The sequence below is a fragment of the Leuresthes tenuis genome, unplaced genomic scaffold (genome assembly GCF_036924035.1).
Source record: "Leuresthes tenuis unplaced genomic scaffold, fLeuTen1.0.hap1 SCAF_8, whole genome shotgun sequence".
Taxonomy (NCBI): Eukaryota; Metazoa; Chordata; class Actinopteri; order Atheriniformes; family Atherinopsidae; genus Leuresthes; species Leuresthes tenuis.
The window spans coordinates 8,786,348-8,805,509 of NW_027325362.1; the positions used below are offsets into that span (position 1 = coordinate 8,786,348).

At 39.8% G+C, this 19,162-nt stretch overlaps 1 protein-coding gene across 2 annotated transcripts in view; it reads right to left on the reverse strand.

Annotated features, from left to right (window-relative positions):
• The window catches only part of camkmt (calmodulin-lysine N-methyltransferase), a 116,081-nt gene that overhangs the window by 28,327 nt on the left and 68,592 nt on the right, over positions 1 to 19,162 (reverse strand). For both annotated transcript variants that reach the window (XM_072390692.1, XM_072390691.1), the window contains 3 exons: positions 9,147 to 9,207; positions 7,915 to 7,966; positions 4,370 to 4,433 (listed from right to left, as the gene is read on the reverse strand). In XM_072390692.1, the coding sequence (XP_072246793.1) occupies positions 4,370 to 4,433; positions 7,915 to 7,966; positions 9,147 to 9,207 (177 nt within the window). The remainder of the gene's footprint in view (positions 1 to 4,369; positions 4,434 to 7,914; positions 7,967 to 9,146; positions 9,208 to 19,162) is intronic.

Sequence of the window (19,162 nt, forward strand, 5' to 3'; positions counted from 1 at the left end):
GACACACATATTGCATTCTAAACCTTAGGAAATAGTTCAAAGATACCACCCCAATAACACTACATATGGTGAAAGATGGTTCACAGTAAAGTAAATGAACTACAGAGAAGTCAAGAAAAAATGTGTGTAATAAAGTATTACAATAAGAGGTCCCCACAACCCCGAGCAAGATGAATTGATGGATGAGCATCCACCCCCCCCTAAAAGTTCTGAATAGAGCACCTTTCAAATACTTTTTCTTAATATACAAAATAATCTAACTAGTTGGTGTTGATCATGTTTGACTCATATAAAACTTTGAGGTTATTATAATATTTGGTTTAAAAAAGAGACACGTACGGTAAGGAAGAATGGAAAGCATATGTGGTGGAGACCCACATGGAGAAAGCATGAGTGAGCAGAGATGATCTCCAGGGATAGAGTGCCCGATCGCAGCAGCCTCTCACTGGATCAATGGGAAGGCTTTTAACCACAGATACAAAACCCCACACTGTCCGTCTCACACACACACTCACACACGAGTACACACAAAGGCAGGGTGATTGATGTCAAGTTGTCTATTAATACAGTGGCTTGTGGAGTTGCAAAGCAATTCAATTAGGATTTCCTTGTCTTTAAAGCCTGCAAAGAGCTGAGACAAATCCAATAGACAAAGACCAAGACAAGGCTAGAGAGAAAGTACAAGCTGGCAAATATGTTAATTTGATAAACATAATGACAGCTAGAAAGCCAATCAAACATCAGAGACAAAAAACACAATAAAATATGCAGGTCATGTATGCCCAAGCGTACACGTATACAATGCTTAAACACACAATACACATAAGCACTTTTTTTTTTTAAAAACAAGCTGGAAATGCATGAGTGTGTTAATGCATGATGGGACGAAGAGAATAGCAGCTTTTTGTAATCATCACCAGCACACTGTGGGGGAAGAGTTCAGAACACTTACACACACACACACACACAGTCGAAAACACAGAAATATTTAGAAAAAAGGCAAAAGTCTACGAGAAATATGACTATTATTGAACATTAAAGTGGAACAGCATTTGCTCCCATCACTTGAGGCAGCCAAGTAGCAGCCAATGACATGCATCAATCATTCTTAATAGAACAGTTCAATTGATTTCCAACATGAGTATTCAAGGTCACAGCTACAGAGTCTCTCCACTCCATGGTGTGTGTTTGTGTGTGTTTCTGCACAATAAATGAGGTCAAAAACTTCTAAGGAAGGGGAAAATCTATTCTCTGGATATATCTAAATGTCATCTGTTCACAACTTCTTTCTTGCATATCTTCTCATCTATTTCACTCTATAAATCTGAGCCTTATCACAGCTAACCATCTCTTTCTATTCTAACACTAGCTGCAAAATAGGGCCATGTGAGATAAACAGAGGCCATTAGCACAAGGCTCAGACCAACAGCTTCCTCAACAAGAGGAAATCCCACACAGTGCCTGCAGTGTGTGAATGGGCCAATTTGGCTGAGCCCAGAACAAATTATGTGTCTTATTCAACCCTCCCTTTTCTTGTGTGTATTCGATCCATTCTCACTATGATTTCACTTATGATTCTCTCAATATGTTTGCTCTTGGAAACAAAGCAGTTGGTCAATGGTACATTGTTTGTGTGCCCAAGTGTGTGTTTTACAGGCTCCAAAATGTTATTGTTTGGTCTTATTGCGATCAGAAAAGGAGCATTGTAGCCGGGTGAGACAGAGATATTGTAAGCAGAGCTAAATTTGGACGTGTTGGTCAATGGGGAAGTGTGTATTTATATTTCCTTCTTTTGTGGAAAACTGTAGCAAGCCTCTTTTTCTTGTCTGTGTATCTGTGAAGTGATTAAAGCACGATCTAAGAGGATCAGAGAAAAAAAAACAGGTATTCTGAAAAATTATGGAAGAAAAGGGGGAAAACAACATACGACAAAGGAGATCACACGGGTAGAAGTGTAAAATTAAGAAAAGAAAGACCATGATGGTTTGCAAACTGGCAGAGTTGATCAATAACCCACTCAAGGAACAAATGCTGCCAAGAATCTCACCTAAAGATTTCTCCTAAAAACTGAATTATAGCCCAAAACTTAACCACACAAAAGCATTTTGAACCAACCTTGATTGTTCCTGCGTCGAAAGAACATGTCAAGCCTTAACCATGGCTTTAACATTTCATACAGGCTCAAATAAAACCTGACAGGATGGTAATTACTATGCTCTTAACTTGGCATTGAGGGCAGCTAGGATTGGTAGATGCCACACTGAGTGCGAGTGCTGGGTACTTGTCAATGCTGGTGCCCCATCGATTGCTTTTGCCTCAAGATAAAAGAGGAGGACAGCCTCTCCTCTACACTCCAATGCAAGATCTGACTTTAGGCCTGAAACACCAAAGGTGAAACACAATGATTAAACACAGTGATTAAATACTGTTTCAACAGAGACTATGAGCCTTTGTCAGTGTAAACACATTCCCAGTTTATAATGTGCACTTGGCTAAAACTAATTTAGTCAAACGGAACACTAATGAAACAAATCCTTCCTAAACGCAGATGGTAATCTTATAATCGTAAAACAGTTTTAGACAGGTGGTGTTTTGAATTTATAATAGCTTTTGAGGATGTAGTGTGGGGCGAGGTTAAAGTGGACCAGAATAAACAGCGAGGTGTTTCTGTTGTTTACGCTGACGCATGAAACTTGGGTGTACAATTCATCTATCCACCCTCTTGTTCAGTCCGGCTCATTGGGGTTGACTTTTCAGCTGACACCTAAACATTTTCTTTGGTGACTACCCTGAGAAATGAAATCAGATCCACTAAGCAGGCTGGACCCCTTGTTGTAAAGACCCCTTTACAAAACATTTACTCAGAGGGAAGCTTTTCTACTCGGCAGGCAAACACAGTGAAACAATGTGCAGCGTTTCGGTATCAATTGGATTAACATGCAGTGTATTTCAAAGCCAACAATCTTTTTCTGAACTTGACTGAGTAGGTTAGTTTTCTTTACTATCCCCAGGAGAATAAGAAGCATGTGGGGAAAACAACTGCAGCCCCACAGTGTTTACAAACTCTGGTCTTGAGACTTTCTTCTAACTCCCCTCAAATTTAATTACACTCCACAAAACATTTCCTGTCTATGTATAATATTGCCACACCATATCAGGACAGTGATGTCAAACCAAACATTGCTGTGACAACAGGTTACCACAGCTTGTTATTTGTAAGCTGAAAAACACAACAGGACGATAAGCACTAAGGATTATCAATTTGAAATATCTCTTTCCTATCCAGATCATTTCCTCTGAGAGTAAACTAATATGCAGGTCACAAAAGTATCCATACCCATGCCTTTTCTGTGAATCCAGACAAGTAGGTTTCCTTTTTTAATGGCAAAACAGGGTTTGTGTTGTTACTGTAACTGTGGTCATTCGTTTCTCCAGCTTATTCTACCTCACCTGAGAGGCATCCTGATGCTCAAACCACCAGAACTATTTCCTATAAATGCGAAGCAGCAGCAGCTCCTTCTTGACTGAGGTCCTCATCCTACTGTGAATTTTTAGCCAAGACAACCTTCTGAGGAAGTTTATTTCCACTGCTTGTATCCCTGATCTTATTCTTTGGGTCACTACACATATTTCTTGACCACAGGTTGAGGGTGAGAATGTATATCGATCAGTGGATCAACTGTTTCGCCTTTTGGCTCAGCTCTCACCACTAACCATCACAGACCAATGCAGCAGCTGCCCTCAACCTCCTACCAATCTCCTGCTCCATTCTTCCCCCACTTGAGAACAAGGCCCCAAGATATCAGAAAATCCTTCACATGAGGCAACAAATCATCCACAAGCTGAAGTGGACAATCTACCTTTTTCTGCCCAAGAACCATGGCCTCAGACTTAGAGGTGTTAATTCTCATTCTAGCTGCAAACTGCCCTAATGCAAGCTGGAGGTCACTGATCGATAGAACCAATGAGACCACTTCATCCACAAAAAGCAAAGTTTTAATCCAGAGCCCACTATTAAAAGAAAGAAGGACAGAAAGAATGAATGAAAAGAATATACAAAAATTCTATGTTCAATAGAAAGTGTGCATGTGGTTATTTTATCCCATTAGGAGTTGTATATTTGAATTGAAGCATCTGAAAACTTCACATTTCACATAATCTGTAAAATGAGTTCATTACATCACATGGATGCATTCAGGGGTGATTTTATCTCAGGTAATGTACAATAAAACACTAAACTGTCTGGCTGAAACAGAAAAAGTGTTCGCAGAAACAAATCTGTGTGACTGCAGATGAATAAAAGCGAGTTAGGGGAATGAAGCAAAGATGGAGAGATAAAAGAGGAGGAGAGAGGACGATGAAAGGATACTGTGAATGGACTTCTCATTCCCATCTGATAGCAGAACTTCCTTCACGTCAGCAGAAATGGCAACCTGAGAGCCAGAGACAGGAAAGAGACAGAAAAATGAAACAACACAGAACAAAAGAACAAAACCAAAAGCACTCTTAGATGAAGCAAACATCTGAACGCACACACACAATAATGACATAACCATATCTACAAAGCTTCACTTATGGTAGCTCGGCTCATCCTACCCTCTCTCTCCATTGCTCCCTCTCCTGCCTGCCATTTTCCTCTCTATCTTCACCCCATTTTTATGTCTGCATTATTTTAATCATTCAATCAAATCAGTCAATACTTTTATCATTGTGGCTAGCGGTGGGGGCTGCTATCTTGCTATCACTCTGTTCAGTAATTGCATTGTGACAGGGGATGATGGCAAGCGCAGAGCCTTTTCATTTGACGCTGGGTGTTTATCAGGCCGAGCCATCACTCCGTTCGCCGCTGTCACTCTGCACTCGGCTCGCCAGGCCTGCCTGATGCCCTTCATATAACTTTGCAGTGCAGACTGCAAAAGACGAAGAGAAAGAGAGGGAGGGACACAAGAGAATAAAGGAAGAGCTTTTACACTGCGACGTGTGTGAGGGAGATGTAGATAGAGTGGTGTGTACTCTATTTTAACCTCATCTTTTAACATTCGGTTTTTCTTTGCTGGTGCCTTTTTCATATCAGCACGTACATGTCGGGCTGTCAGATTCTGTTCAAGAGTGTGTGTGTGACTATTTCTACAGGTGCAAGTAGTTATTGTGTCGCTATGCCCAAGCGAATCATGGAAAATGGTTGATTCGGGGTCTGTACGGACTTTAACAGCATAAGTTTTCTGAAACTAGTAGATCATACACATGCAATTGTCCACACAGTCAGGCGCACATGTTCAGACCCTGAAGGGTGTGTGAGGGGGTTCACTGAGTGCTGAACAGAATGTCCCACCATCTGCTCAAATGAGGAATGAGACCTCCAGGCCGAACCAGAGCATCCAGCTGAAAGAATAAGAGCCCAACCTGATAATCCATGAGCAGCTGCCTGTAGCCAGCCAGGTTATAAAAAAGTTGTTTACTCTTTGAGAACAGTTCATCTCTGTGAAGGAAGTACATTTATAAAACAAATCTAACTAATGATTTATAATAAGCACTAAACTCACAATGCAGCTCTGAGAATGATTTTTTTCAACTGGAACTTTGACCTGACAACAGGACATTTGTGTCTGACCTGAATTTCATTGCAGTCCATCTAATGCACCTTCAGATTTCTGAATCCAAACCAAAAATGTTACTTTGAAATTTTAACTGTAAGCATTACAGTTATTCTAAAATATTCAACACATTCAAATAACAAGAGATTGGAATCAAAAACATCAGATTTCAATGTTTTTCCTACCAAACATTAATATGGATCATGGCATGTGACCATTTCCAGAGTGAAGATGAAAAATTGCAGTTTAATTGCGTAGATGGACCAATCACTCAGGAGCAACACATGATATTTAAGTCTTGATTTGTTAATTTATTTGGCTATTGGGAGAAGTTTCCCTCGGGGCTTTCTACCAGAAAGGCTTTGGAAAGTGAGATGAAGTAGTAGTTTACAAAGGGGCAGAATCAAATGGCTCCAACGTGAGAAAGACTGTTATTAGGAGACTGAGGTGCAAATACTGTTTGAATATATATAATATAATATAATATATAGTCTTAGTAAATCAGACCTTGCTGGCTTTTTTCTTACTTCTTCTCCTTTTTTTCTTGGTGATCTTTGCAGTTTTAAGCTGTAGTTTGGTCATACCTACGATATATCTTATTAAAAATGTGTGTCTCATCTGTGTGATATACAATTTAAATCTTTAGGAAGGAGGAAAAAAGTGGAACGGATGGGGGAACAAAATGCAACAAGTAAAAACATTCAACGAAAACCAGAGAAAATGTGGTGAAAGTGGTGTCAGTGACGGACAAAGGAGGGTGGATAGAAAGAGAGGTGTGAAGGAAGGATTCCATCTCAGGCCACCAATGTCAAAACATGGTGTATTGACTGCCAAGAGATAAAACCCAGCTGTCACACACACGCACACACACACAGAATGCCATCTAACAGATCGATGGGACACCAACGCCTGCTATGTGGAAGGGCCCTTAAGACCCTGGCTAATAAACCCTATAGCTGAAAGACTGCAGTGTATCTGAGTGTGTGTTTGTGTGTATGAAACATGCCAATGGTGGGCAGGCTTGAAGATAACTTGTTCGTATATCTAAAGCCTCTTTCTTTCCGTTGATCGGGTGGCAAAAAAACATGTTGGTGTCACATTTGAAAAAGCGGCCTGGTGCTTTTCCATAACATTTTGCAATGGCAATGTCACTAGGTTGGACCTAATAATATGAAGGTGACATTTTCAAAACGGAAAAAATCTGAACTGCTCCACTCACATTAAAAGATAGTCACACTATTCAAAGGAATCCAACAGATAACTTGCTAATACAATTAATTACTAAATAAATAAAAACCAGCATTGTCCAAACTTTCCCACTCCGTGGTTTTACCTATATTGATATGCTATGGCACAATGTTGGTTCTCTTTTTAAGTGGCTGTACTAAATGAATGTGAGAAACTGTGTTTAAAAGTGGTGGAGCTGCAGCTGAAGATTCTGCTGTCTGTGTGATTATAAATCAATATTTTCAACTGCTCCCATCCACTGCCCACATTGTGCCATGCATTTAAACCATCACAAGTATAGCACTGATGGTTAAATAAGCTTAAACAAGCCAAAAAGTGATATTTCAAGAGGCTGTCGTTCATCTCAACTATCTTTTACATAACTATTGAGGGCTTGGCATGCTAATATGAATTGTTAATGTTATGAGGTGAGAAAATGTCACTTTAAAAGGATTTTAGTAATACATCTCACTTAAAGTAGGGTACAATCTCATGTAAATGGAAAATGTATCACGCACTCTGTGGCTCTATCAATGACACCATGAGAAACATTAGAGAAAAGTAATGTGACCACATTTCTCAATATCATTACTTTGATAGATTGATCAAGCTATTAATGTTTTATATTTCATGTCTCAAAAGGGCGTAATTTTTATCATTGGGAGTAAGTTTGTCATCAAAACAAACAAATAAGTGGAAGATAGATCGCGGCTTAACTGTGCTGTAGTTTCTGTGATGGTGGTTTTCATAGAGTCAAATGTGAGGGAGAATTCCAACTTTGAGCTTGCACTGGATATAAATTTGGACCCATTAAACAAAGTATTTTTTCTAAGCACAAAGTAAAAAAAATGTGACATTTAGAAGATCTCGATCTAGAAGACAATTCATTTCTTCTAAGTAAATAGTTTGCGTGCAAATACTCATGAAGGCTAAAACAAATACACGCCCTGACACACAAAAAGAAACATAGTGTTTGGATAGGTATGGACACTGTGAAGCCATGCTGTGCGTGTATTGATTGGCGAGGGTTTTTTTCATTAGAGAAGCAAAGCCACTTCTCCTGCAGAAATCTGGGAGTGTATGTCTCACTTACCATGAGCCCACCAAGACAAGTCATACCTCCTCCTAACTCACACACGGCACCCCTGAGAGACAGAGAGGAAGAGCGAGGAAAGTGGGGGTCAGATTCACTTTGCTGAGCCAAAACTAGCAGTTTAGTACTCACACATATACACATTCACACACATGCTGTACAAGTAGATGTGCACAGATACAGATATGCACTGCCACACACAAACTACCCTACAAACACAAGCACATACACAAACAGTAAACACAGCAGGTAGAAAAATATCAATTCAACCATCAACTTGAAAGCTGAATACTGAACATTGAGAAGCACAAGCTCAATCACCAGGAAATCTGAGCAACACACACACAGACAGACACACTCAGAGTCCCGTAGCTCACATGCTCATTCAACCCCTCTCTCCATCCTCTTCCTCCTTTCATCTCCCCTACCCCTCCATCTCTACCCCTGTCCTCTTTCAACCCCCCTCACCCCCTACCCCTCCCTCCCTCTCATGCTGACCTTCACTACGCTGCTCTGATCAATAACCCTCTCTTCCTCGCCTCCCGCCTCTTGAATGTTAAAACAGGAAATCAAAGGGTGACGTTCCACCTTGAGTGGAAATCAAAAGTGCCTGGGTGCTTTTCAGCCCTGCCACAGGGCAGGCCGACGCGCAGCAGACAACAGCCGGGAAAAGAGCAGCGTGTAACAACATAGCGTAGCATAGAAAAGTGCATCAAGCATTTACTGCAGATCCCTCTCAGATTCAAATCAGGGGGATTGTCAAAAAAGTGGTGGAGCTGACAGGTTTTTGATGTGTAAAACATTATATACTCTTAATGAAGACTGAAATGTTAATTCAGTTTTAATCTAAAGGAACTCAACATCACCAACCTGCATTTTTTTCCTTAAATTTATTAAAGACGTTAAATAAAAAATAAAAAAAGTATTTTTTTTAACAGTGTGCTTTTATCAAGTTTGAACTGACAGATTAATGGACCTCTTCTTTTTTTGTATCATAAGCAACTTCCTGTAATTCAGGCAGGTTTCATCTGAGAAAAAAAAGAAGTGAGATCACCTCTTTGAAGGTCTTGATCAAAAATATCTTACTGACACCAAAAGTACCTTATTTGTGTAGAGAATCTAAATGAGATAACATATCCTGACATGCTTAGCAGAACAATTTGAAATCTTGCAGATTCTGATCCATGCAATTGAAAATTGAGTGAACATATTAGGAGAAAGGAATAACTCACTTGAACATGTGATGTTTCTGCAGACAGTAATGCGCCATTACCTCCTCAGATGGCCACACACCTAGATCAAAGAGACCAAAAGGGAGTCGGTCACTAAAAATGCCTGACTGTAGGTACATTTCATTTTTTTTTATTTACAAACATCATCATCTCTGGTGTGACAACCTGTTTTGATCCAAGTGTTTAACCATCAAAAGACATTCATATTGATCTAAAACCCGAATAAATGCAGTGAATGTTCAGCGGAACATAATGGGAAGCTTTGTATTTTCCAGCCTATGTTCATTTGCTTCTCTTGTGGTTTCCACCTTGCCTGTGATCCAAGGCTTCTCTGTCTGTTTCCCCGTCCGTCTGTCTATCCTAAATCCTTGCAACACACTCTCATTGGCCATTGTGTATGCAAGTGTGTGTATGAGAGAATGTGTGTGAGACAGCGGGTCCGGTGGGTGATAATCACAGCGTGCAGGCCTGTCTGGCTTATCACCTACTGTCAGCCCTTCTCCTTCTGCCGTGCGTGTAACACACACTAAGACATGCACACTTGCATGCTCCGAACTATTTCCCCTCATTCTTTGCACACACATATACAACTAGAGACAAATACACACATCTTGGCAGTAGAAGAAGTAAACAGTCATTTGAATAAAACTTCAGCTTTTTGCTTCTGGCTTTGAACAAGAAGGTTAGCTTTGGCGCAGTCTGTGTGTGTTTGTGCACACATGCATCTGTGTGTGTTTATATGCAGGAGTTTCGTTTTTTTTTTTAAAAAATGAGTGGATGTAGAATGAGTTGGAGAAAGCAAGCAAGCGAGAGAGAGTGAGACGAGATAGAAAATGAGTGAGGTAACAAGAGAAAACTGGGGAGGGTTGGAGGAGGAGAGAGAAAAGGTGGTAGTCGATATAATAAGCGGCTTACAGGCGGTCTCTCATCACCTCATGGGGCAGACATCACTGCTCTTTCGCTCTTCTTCCCTGTGTCTATCTCTCTTATTCACTCTGTCTCTAACTCTCCCTTCCCCTCGCTCCGGTTTGGCAAGATTAGCTCAAGCAAGCAGGATTTAATAATGCCTATTGATAAAATGTCCAAATATTCGTTTTCCCGTCTAGAAGAAAAAAAAAAACTTTCTACAGCTTGCGCTGACAGTACATGCACACACACATATACAAATACAATGACAGCCTAAGTAGCTCAACTGTGTGTCAAGAGAGCATGAAGACACCCACAAGGCTGAAACACAGTGACATTTTTAAATTCCATCTATTATTCTTCGTCAGCAAGGAGCTTGTCACACAGTATAGAAAACTTTATATCCTCAAGTGGCACACAGGTCAGTGCTTGTATACTGTATATAGGATCCTAACACAAATGATACTGTCTGTTATGTAGATCAATGCTTTCCTTTATATGACATTTTCTGCATTTAAAGGTGAAGGCTGCTGTTAATTAATTTTTTCTGCCATCAACAAACACCATAGAAGTTATTTGCTTTTTCTAAATATCTCCTGGCTTCCCAAAGTTGACTTGACTCTGTGTCTCCATTAACTTAACTAACTAATCCTGATATATGACATGCATGAGGGAAAACACAAATGATATTCCCTCTCTTATCTCAAACATTTTCACACAAGATTATTATCAATACATTATCAATACAGGTACAGATTATTATTAAGTAGGCAGCTAAAGAATTAAGAAATAATATCAAAAGTAAGAAATAATTCAATTTACAGAAACGGGTGTAATTTGTGTAAAATAAATAAAATAAAAGTGTAAACGTGTAAACCGTTTTATTAAGGGTGACTATGTTTAACATAGTGAATATTTATTGCAGCATTGTACGGGAAAAGCTTCCTGAGTACCACAGCTCACTGTGCTTTCATTTCTGCATGGGATTTAGCCGGGAACCTTTAATGGTGATAAAAATACATTTGTCTTTTGATGCATCCTCAATCTTTCTTCAACTTTGACCCCTATCCTTTTGATTGCGTGTTCACATTAAACATAATGACTTCAGAACTCCCACCTTTGCCCTATGAAATGACAGATCAGCGTCTCTCCTTTGTGTCAACAAATGACACTTGACTTGAGGGGTCGTCCAGAACATCTTGGGCAGATGAACAGTAGAGGGTGGTAATGTAACATTAAACTGCATGTGATCCAACACTGAACAATATAAGCAGAGGAAAATGAAGGTTTTTATTTGGTTTATTTGGTTAATTAGGCATCTAATCATTTTACCCTGAAGATGGATGGGACAAAGCTTTACAGTACTGTTCTCAAAGGTGTCTACACATCACCTACATCTATATATGTTAATCAAACACCCTGTAGTTTAGTTTAGTTCAGTCACAATAAAGTGAAGTGCTTGTCGTGTTTGCAGATCCTCCACTGAGGGCTCATTTCTGTCCTTGGACTGGATTAACTTTTCTTTATATAAAGCTATGTGCCAATGCGTGTGCAAAAGTGTGTAAACCTATGTAAGCATGTGACAGAGAGAGAAAGACAGCCCAAAGTAATAAAGCTTTGTAAAGCATATGCGAATCTGATGGATAATCTCCGACTCCAATAACATTAATAGCCCAGGGTGATAAGAACTTTGTGTGTGATGTGTATGCATGTGGTTTCATGTGTGATCAGTATGTGGTACCTGCTTGTAAGTTTTTTTGTGTGTTTGTGTGTGTGCGTGCGTGCGTGTGAGCCTCCCAGGTCGAGGTGCACTGTAGGAAATGAAGAGATCAGGAACAGAGAGCAGATTACTCTTCCTGAGGATAATGAAATTATTTCTCACCTTCAATTACTAGATGAGGAAAGGAAACAGTGTAGGTGTGAGTGTGTGTGCATTTGTGTATCTGCTTAATGTAGTTGCTGGTCCCAGGAACTAAACCTTGTCAACAGTGCTATCCTTAAAGTCGCATGTGTGACTGTTGGATTATGTGCAAGAAACATTGTTAACTCAAATCTGTGCTGCGGCTGGTCATTTTGGGGTATGTAATTTTAACTTGTGGCACACAAAAGAAGCTTCTAATGACTGAAAATGGTTTTAAAATGTGCGTACATACGCAAGGAGGTTAGCTTGCTTTATTATTGGCAAACACATTTCGATCCTGTGTCTTTACTCATGCCATTGCAGCAAAAACATTTTTTTTTTTAATCAAGAAAAGGCAGGTACTATTCAGGGTCCTCTTTATAATGTGCTTGAAATGAGACTGATAGACATGTCTCATCCACAACTATATGTTTTATAATAATTTCAATAGTACTGGGGCTGGGACACCTGCTGAACCAGAACTTTTAGCTGCAGCCACCAACTGAATATACTCTTAAATGTTTCTGTCCTATACATGATTCCTCTACATTCTGGTTACCTGGAGCTGACCCCTGGCCACTCCAAGACTTAATGCAACACTAATCTGGCTTCAGTAGCTGTCAGTAATCACATGCACTGGGATGGAATTATCCTTCCACCTCTAAGTTTTTTTCCCGTTGCTTGGGCCATTGTGGCAGTAAGCTATGAATGTTACCCTGGTGACCCAGGCATTCTTCCCACTGCACACGTCCTCCTGATTTTTCGGAGGAATGCTAAGGCATTCAAAGGCCAAGGGAGCCAAGAGCAGAGAAAGAATTAGCTAAAGGGCTATTTCGAGTACCTAAAGGGGATTCAGGCAGGTAATATTATACTATCTCACTAACTAAGCCAAGTTAAGCTAAAATAACTTGAGCTGAGGCTGTTACTCTGTTCTCAGCACCAAGACTTAATTAAAAAGAGCCCAAATACTTTAATTTAGAAGATAGAAAGATGCTTAAGTTAACGTGTGCGTGAAAGCAACATTGCTTTTCAGATTGTTAAAATGTTTACAAAATTGAAGGACTCTTCATGTAGTCCAAGTGTCAAAAGATAAGTGGTCTCCTGAAGGTCAGAGAGGGTGCATATTGTCTCTGACAACTGTGCTTTTACCATCATGAAGCTCAGTTTATGATGGACTTGATGACTGCTGTGTTTGCTTTACAACTTAATACGCCGTACTCATGTCAGCTGCTCTAACAAGACAAGAGACATTGATCAAGAGATCAACTTTGTTTCTTTTATCTCTGCAAAATAGTTAGTTTTTGGCCTTCTTTTATCTTCCTCTGTCAGGTTTCCTGCAGAAAAAAAACAACAACTTTAAGGCTACAGCATGGAAAAAATGGAAAATATCACTAGTGTGAAAGAGTAGAATGGGGAGAAGTTTTAAATAGAGTAAAAGGAGTGACAGGGCAATTCTCTTGTGGAATAAGTACAAGAGATGGGGAATAAAGGAGAGAAGTAAAGTCTAACAAATTGTCTAGAAAAAAATAATAGAGGAGAATGAAATATATTGAATGAGGAGGAAAAGAAGAGGAATGACAAGAAAGAAGAGCAGAGAGAGGCAGAAGAGGAGTTCTGGGAGTGACAGTAGGAGTAGGAGGAGGGGAATGGATGCAAAAAAATAGACAAATATCAAAGAGGAAGTGGGAGAGCAATGTCAAGATGGGGTTAAGTGGGCCGTGATGTTTCTGTGTGCGCGCACACACATACCTCTATCACAACTGCATATGGATGCACAGCAACACACACCTCTCTGTTACTCGCTTATACGCAGTGTATTGCTCTCCCCTCAGGCCCAGCGTGTTTTCAGGCTCTGTAGCTCTCTGGTGGTGATCCATCTCCACATTAAGTGAGGCCTCAGATAATTCCTAAGCCTCCTCCATGGCCGATCCAATAAGGGATAAGGCTCTCGGCTAGCCATGATCAACTGACAATCTGTCCTCTCACACGGCTACTTTAGTGGAGGCCAGGATTACCCCAGCCGGCCTAGACAGTGTATACACAGTTCATAAGACCACCTAGCTGTGTGCATGTGTGTCTGTGAGTGTAGGAAAAGGTATGAGCATATCTGAGAAAGGTTATGTGAGTGTGTTTACAATCCAACTGTCACTTGTTCCAAAAAAACAATTTGAACAAAACTGAAATATATCACAATTCTTTGGTTTTATTCGATGCCAAAGATGTCTGTCCATCTGTGGTTAGAGCAGGTGTCTTATCCTTTTGTATCATCTTAATGACTTCCTGTGTGAAGTCGTACAGACTTACAGCGTGTGATGAAATTGTAGTGCGACATGGAATTTCATATAGTGGCTCCAGTTCCTAAAAGTCTTTCCTGGAAACATAACAGATGGGCAGCTTATATTGCTGTTTTACTGGTGATGGAATTATTATGAACATCTGCAAGGGAGCTGCTACAGCTGACTAATAAGCAGTCAGAAAATATTGAACACCCAACGTTGTCTTGCTTGCATGTGGTGCCTCCACTGCCTCACTTTGGTTGCAAGTTACATAGAAAATGAGTCTGTAGACGTTTTTGTAGAGAAGGAATTTCAGTAGAACAGCTACTTTGTACAAAGTCATTAAAATGATCTTTGTTTGTTCCTAAAATCATGTATAGTGTAACATCCAAAATAGTTTCAGACAACAATCAACCTCTTAGGACACTTTGCTCACTTGTTTCAACCATTTTTGTACAAACATAACATTAGCTATATTACTGGGACGTCACCAGGGAATCCATGAGGTGCTATATCACAAGGCAGATTACTTCTAAAGGTCTGATGCATCCATCTATCCAGGTTATGGCCTGCAACACTTACACAGTGTACTTCAAAAATATGAATGGGTTACTGACATTCAGAGGTTCTCCACCTTCAAATGGATTTTCGAAGTTGACGGCCTCGACAGAAAAGTGAGCATTGAGAGTGCTGATTTGTATTACCAGCTGTAGTTAAGAGGTTATAATGTGACAAAAAGATAGTTTAAGAATGATGCTTCATAAAGGGTAGCACTTAAGCTGATTGGACTGTAATTTGATGTTGAATGACAAAAATGATAAAAGTCTGTTTGTACAAACTGCTGTATTTAAGGAAAAACCTTCTGAATATATTATCACCCAGTATTTGATTACAAAGCATGTGTTTAAGCAGTTGATGGGAACACACATAGACATATGCAGGAAATAAAACAAAAATATCAACAAATATAAAGTTGCACAACTCTTTAAAAGGTATAAAGCTAATTCCCAAGGACCTCGTTTGATTTGATTTCTGATTCAGTCTGTTGAGAAAAAGCAAGACTCCTGTGTTAAAATGCACCGCGGCTGTGTAAAACCAACGTTTTGGTCTCTATAACTTATTTGTCCTGTAACAACATCTGTAAACAACTGTAAATCATGCATTGTTATTGATGGGCCTCAGTGTGTGATATGCAAATGGTTTCATCACTTAATTGCAATTTTGAGCTTCAAAACCCAACAGTATGCCAACTTAAGGCTTTAAAACAGCAGTCCACAAACTAATGAATCATGCCACAGTTCATCATTTTAGAGTTTTGTGATTTTGTTGTCTTAGAATCAGGTCCATTATTGTCATACAAGACAAATTTTGTTCATGCTACATCTACAAGAAAAGACATATACACACACACACATACATATATATATGTGTGTGTGCATATGTTCCTTCTTGTTCTGAGTTTTCTTGAATTTTGCATTTATTTATTTATTTGTTTGTTTGTTTTAGAGCATGTTAGATCAACCTTCAGACTATACTAAATAACCAGCACAAAATTAATTCAACAGTAAGAAAAAGAAAAGGGTTCTTCAGCATTTTAGGAATCATCATGCAATCTATAAAGCGAGTGCCAACTGCAGTCAAGTGTTTGGAAGCAGAAAAGCGTCAAGTCAACAGGGATAAAGAGCAAAAAGAACAAATATTATTGATTAATTTCCAAGCATTTCAAAATCGAAAAGGCAAAATGATTTATTGTCTTTAAGGACTTTCATCCCCTGATAAAAACAAAGATTTGGTAAGACTTTAGAAAAGCAGGAACTATTAATAGCAGCAAGTTAATATTAATAGTAATTACGAAACGATCACTCTGCCTTGCTGGAATGGTAAATACACAAGCTGTGAATAGGCAGTTTAGATAGCCTATTCGCCTTTCACCAGAAGAGCCAGGCAGTGTGTGATAAGCATCGACATTCTAGCCAACAGAGTCCGCCTTGGAGACACTCCTGATCCTTTTTTCCATTGAAATAGGCTCATTTTAGCACGCACTCACTAGCACACACCCACACATGCACACAAACATACACTTGCAGACACACGTAGAGGACTGTGCAGGGCTTCGATAAGCGTGGCTCTTCTCTCCCTCTCCCTCTCTCTGAGTAAACATCGTTTTGGATTAGGCAGAGTATAATGAGAGCAGGGGGCTATCTGCCCACCACGCCTGCATTGTGGCCCCCCGCTCCTCTCTGAGGGGGCCGGGACCAATCTTTACTCTGCTATTTATCCCCCTCCTCTGATAGCTTACTTATCTGCTACAAAATGCCAGGGCTGACTGCCTGTCTAACTGTCCCTGTAACTGTCTGAGTGTTTCTCCGCCTCCCTGTCTGTCTGACATTTTGTCATAAAGCTTTAAGACAAATTCATGTTTTTATCTGTTCTCTATCTGTCTGTCAGCATTTCTCTTTTCTCATACCTCATCTGCTGGTGCTTGCTGTTAAAAGAGGACAGGACCACAGTCGGGGTGACATCATAGAGCATGGCCTTGGTATGCATTGAACAAGAGAGGCCAACTTTCTAGTCCAGTCTCACAAAAACTTTACAATCTTACAGGCAGTTAGCAAGACATGATGGGAACAGCGATGGCTATAAAAACGTGTACGTTTTTGTAACTTTCTAATCATATATTTTGTAATACTGGATGTTAGTATGTACATTAATTCTAACCCATAACAGTTTTCTTTTAATAACATTCTCAGATCGCGACATCATGATGCTGACTTCTCACCTCTCACTCATCAACATCAACGCTCATTTGTCTCACTTCATGGTGGTGGTGTACAGGTTAAACACTCGATTAAACTACAAACACCTATAAGGAGGTTGGAGGAGATGGGTGGAGGTGTTAGTCCTCTGACTTCGCTGATAAACAATCCACATTTGAGACCAAAACCTTTCCACAATCCCATCACTTTTACACTTCACTCTCACTTGTGATTCCTCATATTTCTATACAATAACGGTTACAATCAGGAGTTTAAAAAGCATTGGGCAGGATAGAATAAATACACATATTTATTGATTAAGCTTTGAGGTTCCTGTCATTTTGCACAAAACAACAGACAAATGATATTATCTTACTAGGTTTTGGTTTTGGACGCCATTCTTATTATATGTTCTGTGTAACTCGGCTTGAGAGGGAGAGTGGCTTGATGGAGTAGATAAACGAAACACAGGTCGCCACTTCCAGTTAGGTGCCAGCAGGATGGAGGAGGGACACTTATATGACCTGCTATAGGATAAGCTAGTTGGACCTTCTCTGGTAAAAGATTAACTGAAAAGCAACTCCCAAACCAGCAGCCAGTCTGTAGGAAGTGGTTCAAGGAGAAGTCCAAAGACTTAAAGATGACCACACTCTTTATGCAGGACATTGCTGCATCATGTGAGTAAAAGCACTACAATGTTTCAGGAAAGTGTTCACTGCCTGCTTCCTCCAAGGATCCAAATAAATATCACAAAAGCAGTAGGCCTTCAATTATTAATCAGAGGAGCAAAATATGACAACCAAGTCAATATTTCATTATGTTTATGAAACCAGAAAAGTGTTGCGCATTCAGTATTTATGTTCAATTCAAATGTTAAGTTAGAAAAGAAAAGAAATCCAAGTCAAAGGTTTGTTTTTTTCTTTTCTAAAGAGTCATTCTGCTTGGTGGGAAAAGATTTAGTTGGACTAAGCAAGTATTCTTGTTGTTGAGTGAATGTAACAATACCCTTTAATTGTAGTCAAGCCAAATGCACCAAGCTTGACAACACTGTCATGAACTGGCTGCATTCAACACCTAGCCCATCATGCCATGCACTTCTTGTGGACAACAAAAAGAGGTAGAGAGTGCACACTTGATGAAATTACATCTGGTGCGCAACCATTGTCAGTACAGAGTGCAAATTTGGAGAAAAGAAAAAATAAAGGAAGTGAGGGTTACAGGAGGAGAGTTGAATTTAGTATGGACAGAGAAAGAGAAGGAGTGAGAGAGAAATACAGCAAGGCAGAATTACAGAGAGGAGGAAAAATTGAATGAGAGAAAGGGGAATGAGATGTGGGGAGAGACAGAAACAAAGGGAGGGTCTGATGTGTAGCTAAAAGACATCCGAGCATGGAGGTGTGGGGTTTAGCTGGCAGAAACAAGCTCTGCAGAGCTTCACTCAGTGATTGGCATACAGAGAGTGGCACGGGGCCATGTGAAAACCCCAGATTACGCCACACACACTTATACACAAACACACAGTGTAGAGGACCACCACTATTACATCTCTCAACTTCGCTGGCAAAAGGCAGAGACATCAAATTACAGGGTGTCACCTGCAGCAAGCTATCTAGTTTCTTCAATGGTGATGCATATGAATAATTAGGACAAGGGAGAAACAGAAGATGGGGGGTGGATGAAATGGAAGGAAGGAAGAAAGACTGTTTTATCTTACATACAATAACACCCAATTCTAATCAGCTGATTTATATCAACTATCCTTATCTATGCCATCTCAAATTTAAAAGATCAGTCTGTACTGCATGACTCTGATGATTCCAACAAAACAAATTTTAACTGACTTGTTATTTTCATGTCAACCTATTTGAAATCAGTTATTGAAAAAAAAGAATGTCCTCTAAAACTAGCCCCATCTTCAAACAAATGCACTATTGGAGGCCAAGAACACACCTAAGCCGAAACCCAAAGCTGCGTCTGCTCATTTGTTTTTTCTGGAGCTGCTCTACACGTCAGGTCATGATACTGTATATGCAGTCATTTCATAAACTAAAGGACACTGCTGCTGATCATTTAGCACGGTCTCCTTAAGCACAGTGGAATATGAATTCTTACTCAGAAAAGTTCTAAAAACTGAATTCAAAATCATGTGGGTAATGACCAGTAGTACCTGGTTTAACA